The 7500-nt window shown below is 36.1% G+C and overlaps 1 protein-coding gene across 3 annotated transcripts in view; it reads left to right on the forward strand.

The window, feature by feature from the left end:
* Positions 1-7500, forward strand: part of LOC115215645 (D-amino-acid oxidase-like) — a 58016-nt gene that overhangs the window by 5790 nt on the left and 44726 nt on the right. For all 3 annotated transcript variants that reach the window (XM_036505873.1, XM_036505871.1, XM_029784895.2), the window contains exon 2: positions 4935-5151. In XM_036505873.1, the coding sequence (XP_036361766.1) occupies positions 4961-5151 (191 nt within the window). In that variant the 5' untranslated portion in view covers positions 4935-4960. The remainder of the gene's footprint in view (positions 1-4934; positions 5152-7500) is intronic.

Below are 7500 nucleotides of genomic sequence, written 5' to 3' on the forward strand. Positions count from 1 at the left end.
ATATTATCAATCATTCTGAAACAGGTCTTCAATCTCTTGTGTCTGCATTTGACTTAGCTTGTGATGATTTTGGCTTGACCATCGACTTAAAAAAAAAACAGTTGTAATACATCAACCTGCGTGTGGTGTTGTTTGTAACCCCACTAAAATTTTTGTTATGGGTAAGTTACTTGAGGTTGTCGATTCGTTCATCTACTTTGGAAGCTCTGTACAAAATGATGGAAAACTTGATACAGAAATACATCTGCGAATTCAAAGGGCAGCAAAAGCATTTGGTGGCTTGGAGTCACGCATTTGGTGCCAGCAACATATAAATAAGAATACAAAGCTGGCTCTTTACAAATCATTTGTCTTACGTTCCCTGTTGTATTCTTGTGAAACATGGACTTATGAAAGGCATTTTAAATTGTTAGAACAATTCCACCAAAATTGTCTTCATCGCATTTTAAACATAAAATGGAGTTCTTTTACTCCAAACACAGATGTCCATGCATCTGATGCCTGCAGATCACATCAATTAAAGCTATGATTTTGAGAAACCAAATGAGATAGTGTGGCCATATTGCTCGAATGGTGGATGAACGCATGCCGAAACAGCTGTTTTATGATGAGCATGTAGAGGGGAAGCACTACTGGCCCAAACCTTAAAAAAATGGTTTAAGGACGGCATAAGGACTACTATGAAATCACTTGGAACGGATCCAGAAGACATAGAAACCCTTGCTTCGGATAGAGCTGGATGGCGAACAAAAGTGTGGAATGGAATGAAAGCGTTTGAAGAGGCCAGGATAACGCATGTAAGACTCAAAAGAGATCTAAGGAAGAATGTTACGATCGAGAAGGTGAATGACAATGACCTTTTAGTGTGCACAGTTTGTGACAGACCATGCCTTTCCTTTGCTGGGCTCAAATCTCATTTGCGAACCCATGGAAAACAAACCTTCACCAACTATTCTGCCTATATGTCTGTGCACACTTTTGAATGCAGTGTATGCCAGAAGGCTTGCAAATCTAACGGAGTCCTCAAAGGACATTTTAAGATCCACAAAGATCGGAACTTATCTGCAGCTCTTGGTGGACCAAATCGGATGTGCAATGTATTTGGATGTCTGTTCAGAACATTGTCTGGTTTTAAAAAAACCATATCAGATGCAATGATCGTTCTAAAGAGTAGGTACAGGTGATCACACTCTGCATAAGGAGTAGACAACCACTATATATGTATGTATTGTTACGAGTGTGTTTTCGTTTGGGCATGTAGATTTGATCCTGGATCTATGGAAATCCCCTTTAAGTTACAACGGCATTTTTTCACAGAGCGACACTGACTGACACTAGTTACATTGAACACATGGCCTTGCCAAGTCGATTTATGTCTTTTCTACTTAACTCTGTTGACCTCCTCTATGCCACCAAAAGCTGGAAATAGATAAGAAACACCTGTAGCAGTTTCTCTCATTGTTCTCGGAGATATGACTCTCTTTCTCGCTGTTCTGCGATAATTGTAAATACTAAATCCCGCAAGGACAAGTTGTTTGGTGAAAGGAGTTGGTTAAAGAAGACGACTATATTACAGCTTTCGCTGGCTCACATTTCAATGGCAAATGTCATTTTATCTTTCTCCGGGTAGGAGGGAGGAAGAGGAAAGGAGGGGAGGGAAAGGAGAGGAGGAAGAGGAGGAGGAGGAGGAGGAGGAGGAGGTAGAGAGGCGGAGGAGGCGGTAGTGATCTTGTTAGAGATGGCAGTGATGATGCTACTAGTGGTGATGCTGGTGGTGATGGTGATGATAATGCTGATAATGCTAATCAATTAGCTCTCTCCCCTTAAATTGAAGGACATGATTATTATTTTGATGAAGCATAAATGAAATTTATATATTATAAAGAATGTCATGAAAAGAATCGGTCTTATAACTTATAGTTCTGTGGGGAGTTGCTAAATTCAGATACATTACTTGGCACCCAGGAACATTTGTCAGTAACATTTAGTACCAGTGGTGCCCAGAAATATTTTTTAGTAACTCCAACTACCAGGAGTACTCAAGAACCTTCGTCAGTAACTCCAACTATCAGTGGCATCCAGGAACATTTGTCAGTAACTCCAAGGACTGATTTCATTGTCAAGACTGATGTAGGTTTATGGACCACATTGAGCAATGAAGAAATTCCATACCGGATTGAGAAAGGCCTTTTGGAATGTCAGCACTGGGGTGGGCCTTTTACAAAAGCAAACCTACAAAAACCAAACTCGTTCATGCTCAAGAAGTTTATTCTTCTCCACTAAAATAAATAGAGAAACCTACCTTTGGGAATGGCTAGTATATTACCCAACAAAAGGGAAAGTCTACTGTTTTGTGTGCAAATTTTTCTCAAAATTCTCTGAGAACGTTTCTTCAACCACAACTCTAGCTTCTTCAGGATTTGATAACTGGTCATAGCCTCAAATTAAGACCCATGAAAATTCAAAACGTCATATGGCCTACTTAACAAGAAAACGTGGTCAGACGCTTACAACAAAGCTTGATGAGCAAATCAAAGTAGAACATGACTACTGGAAGCGTGCACTTCAGCAGGTGATGGTAGTGATTCACTTGTTGACAGAACGTGGATTGTCTTTTAGAAATGATGCTCACCAAACAACGGAAACTTTCTCAGTTTGCTGGAATTGATTGCCAAATTTGATCCCTTCTTATGTACCCACATAAATCAGTATGGAAATGAAAGCCATCCATCATACCTATTCAAAACCATATGTGAAGAAGTTATCAAGCTAATGGCTAAAATAGTTCTTGAAGAAATAGTGAAAGAAATCAAAGAAGCAGACTTTTTTAGTGTATCGGTCGATTCAACGCTTGATGTTTCCAATGTTGATCAACTCACTGTAATTGTTAGACATGTTTCTTCCCTTGATGGAATACAAGTTGAACGGTTTTTGACATTTATTGAACTGAAGAATCACACAGGTGAAAAAATGGTTGAATTGATACTGAACTTCTTTGAAGATCTTGAAATTGATTTCAGAAACTGCAGGGGTCAATCATATGACAATGCAGCTAATATAGCTGGAAAGGATAATATAATGGAGTTCAACAGAAAATTCTGGAAAAGAATAAGTTAGCAAAATTTATTCCCTGAGCTGAACATTACCTAAATCTGGTTGGAGAGCTGCAGTTGACTCTTACCCTGATACAGTGAATTTCTTTGGCGTTGCCAATGAACTTTAATTGCTTTTTCTCAGCATCTACAAGACTGTGGGCAATGCTGAAAAACTTCTTTCTACCAGTGTCAAAAGCTCCGCAACAGTTATCTAGCACAAGATGGGAGACCCATGCGAAGAGCTACGACAGTATCAGTGCAAGTTACGCACACATTGTTGAAGCTCTCAGTCACGTCCATGATAACGACACTGAAAATAGTGACACTAGACGACAAGCTCAAAATCTTTTGCAGAAAAATGGAAGAATTTTAATTTGTGCCCATGCTTCATCTATGGACACATTGGCTTGAGTAGTTACACAAAGTAATGCCCTTCAAAGTACACAGATTTCATTGACCACGTGTGCAAACCAATACGGTTCACATCTGCAATTTGTTTCCAGCATACGGGGAAACTTTGATGAGATTGAGGAGCAAGCAAAAACTATTCTACCTGGCGTAGAGTACAGAAGTCTCTAAAGAAGGCATAGAAAACGAAAACACAGTGATGGCAGTGCAACTAAAGCTTTGGATAAAATTCTTCAACGAGATAATTTTAGGATACATTCATTTATTCATATAACTGATGCTCTTCACTCAAATTTAGACAGAAGAGCTATTGTGTATTTGAGTACTGCTGGCAATTTTTCGCTTTTTAATTGATCTTCAAGTGACGAGGGAGCAAATTCTCCATTATGTCAAGAAACTATAACAAGAATACCCAAAGAATGTTGATCTCAGTCTTGTTGATGAATTCTTGGCTTTCCACTTGTGTGTCAAACAGGCTCATGCAGAAAAAAAAGTTTCCGCCACCAAGACGTTTACAAAATAATAAAACAGGAGAAAATTCAGAAACTTTCCCAAATGTGGAAACAATTTTCAGATTGTTCCCGTGTTTGATGGTCACTAACTGTTCTGGAGAGAGATCATTTTCTAGACTGAAAAGGATCAAAAGTGACCTTCGTTCAACAATGTCACAAGAGAGGCTGTCTGGTCTGAGTATTCTCTGTATAGAGAATGATAAACTGCGACTTATTGATTTTGAGGAAATCATTGATGAGTTTGCAGTCAGGAAATCTCGAAGGATGTTCTGACATTAAATAGCCTGCTGTAAATATATAATGACCGTCCTGTCTGTTCAATTTTTATCAACTTTGACTACTTCATCATGTGACCTGTGTAAGTCAGTGTTAGGCGGGCTAGGGCTTTGGTTAATAGTTTCAAGTTTATTGCAGTGTTCATCTCTGACCTATAGTCTTGACAGTCTAAACCTGAATTTATCATAAATCCCCCCAAAAACATTCTCTGAGCCCTGATAGTTCAAAAATTTAACTGATTTGTTTTAAAAAATAATGATTAATCTGGTAACAGGTAATATTTTAACTGCCCCTAAATTTCCTGAGCATGTCTGCCTGACTGACCAAGTAAAGGGCTTCATAACTTAACTAGCATAGGGCCTCATTTCTTCTAAATCCAGCACCGAATGCACTGGTGTGTATTCCTGTAAATTGGAATAGAAGCTTTTAGAGAGAAAGACTGAAGAGATTACGAGTAGAATTATGCGACTAAATAATCTGTGGAACTCATTTGAAATGTAACAGAATCTATCGACCAGAGTTTTGGTTTGTTTGTTTTTTTGTTGGTTTTTTTGTCGTTGTTGTTGTTTATTTTGTTTTGTTTTGTTTTTTGGCGAGTTGGGTTTCTTTCTGATGGATAAAGACAAATTATATTATGTTTTAGCTGGAGATTTTTAACCGATTTTCATTATGGTCCGAAAAATTTGCGTATTAGGAGCTGGAGTTATTGGTCTCTACTCAGCTGTACGAATTCTTGAAGACTTACAAAATGTTGATGTTACAATTATTGCTGAAAAATTTACTCCGAACAACACAACCGACGTGGCTGCTGGCTTCTGGAGACCCTATAAAATGGGCTCCACAAACCCGTCCCTAATCAGGTAAGTTGAAACGATTTCTCTATTTTTTTCTTTTTGCCTGTGTAAATGTAATTCAGTTTAAAGGATGAATGCTGCATATTTGAAGAATATATGGCCGAATTGAAAACCTAAAATAGCAGGTGAATGTGGAAATCTTCTGAGTCATGACCTGTTATAGGCAGCTTCTTTATATTTTATCAAGACAATTAATACTACTAGCTTCTGATCACCTCGCTAAATTGTAGTTGGTATTTCTATGTAAAAACTGGTACCATTCGTTTAAATAAAAGTAGAGAAACTAGTTAGATTGGCTGTTACTACCGGAATATTGTTTGTTTGTTTAAAAGTTACTACCGGTAGGACTAGACTTTGTGCGAGTAAAATCTGTCCCTCCTCATCAGCGTAATGTTAGAGACACTAGAGTGGTTCGAAGAAGGGACCACTTTCTGTTCAAGTCATGTACAACATGAGAAATAAGCAAATTTTATGTTAGTTCAAATATGTTTGTGACATATTTTAACTTCTAAAGGCAGTTTCACTACAGCTTAACATACAGAAAATATTCTTGCATATGGTAAAAGATGTAAAAACGCCTTATCTGTTTATTTCTCATCACTGCTTAGAGCTGCTACTACAATATGAGGAAGGCTAAGGAGCCAGAAATGCGTCTATCAGTCCGATAGAGTGTGACATTGAACAGATAAGGTGTCTTTACATCTTTTACCATAGGTGATCATTTTCTTTCACTCCACGATAACAGCAGAGAAATTACCTTAGAAGTTAAAATATGTCACATATTTAAACTAACAAAAAGTTTGTTTATTTCTTATCATAGACATTTTAACTATGAAATGCAATGCTTTATTTCGTCTACTTAATTACTAAGAAGGCCAATCGGAAGGATTCTTGGATTATTCAGATCAAGCGAAGAAGAAACCCTACTGTTTCTGTACATAACGTCTGTTCTCATCTGTCTGAACATTCACTCTCAGTTATGGTCGCCATATTAAATCAATGGAAGAATAAAGACAATACAATGGTTAACTCAAAGAAAACAGCCTCAATGCAACAGCTGCGCTGCTGAGAGAGAAGTAGATGAAGCTAAGATTCTACTCGTCGGAGCAAAAAAAATCGATTAAAATAAATATGATTCTTAGTTGATTTCAACTCAGGTGAAAAGAAAAATAATTTTAAATTGGCATACAGATTAATGGATTTGCAAATGACTATATATGTATGTATGTTACTATATATAAGAGTGTATACATATATTTACATATGTGTGTTGGGGTGTGTGCGAATATATATATATATTTATATATATATATATATATATATATATATATATATATATTATATATATAATATATATATTTATACATTTATTTATTTATTTATTTATTGATATATATATATATATATTATATATATATATATATATATATATATATATATATATATATATATATATATATATCAAAACAAGCAACAAGGATATCCAGAGGTAATGCAGTACGATCGTTTCATGCAACTCCATTTAATTGAACAATGCAATCATTATATCAATTTAAAATGTGGAGCAATTTTCAGCTGCACGAAGACATAGAATTTAATTAAGTTAGAACAGATAGACACATTAGTATAATTATACCTAAAATCTCCACATTAGTATAATTACACCTAAAAAGTTAAGAAGATAGACAAAGAACATGTTGTCTCTACTTCTATGCTGAAGTAGAGACATGTTCTTTGTCTATCTCCTTAACTTCTTGGAAATGTTAGGCGACGAAAATATTTTGACAAATTAAATTTAAATGTTGAAGTGAATCTAACGGTTTTTGTGTGTTTCTTAAAAGGCTTATAAACACCTCCCACGCTGCAATTCTTATATGTATACATATATATATAATAGATCGTGAGGAGGAGAAGAAGGCGACGTTTAGAGATCATTGCAGAGAGAAAAGGAAAGTAAAAGGTTGTTTTGGTAGGATAACTGACCTTAGTTTTGTTGTAAGTGGCTACTGTTTAAGTTTTTAGTATTGGAAATTATTGATCGGGGTTTTGTTATTGTTTGAGATTATTTGTGCTTGCTTGTTTGTAAACGCAGGTTAGATTTGTATACAAGCACGGATCAAAAGAGATCAAAGATAATGGTTCGTACTAAATTTAGCGGTCAAACATACCTTTGGTTATAAGGTCTGTTATTTAGGTTTAGCTCTGTATATATGTAAATATTGGTACATTAAAGTTTAATTATATATATATATGCGCGTATATATGCAGATGGGGAGACGTATACATACTTATTTGTGAAGTTGTATGAAAAATTTACCTATGCCACAAACAGTCACGTACTGGAAGCCAATGAAA

The sequence above is a fragment of the Octopus sinensis genome, linkage group LG9, assembly GCF_006345805.1.
Source record: "Octopus sinensis linkage group LG9, ASM634580v1, whole genome shotgun sequence".
Lineage (NCBI taxonomy): Eukaryota > Metazoa > Mollusca > Cephalopoda > Octopoda > Octopodidae > Octopus > Octopus sinensis.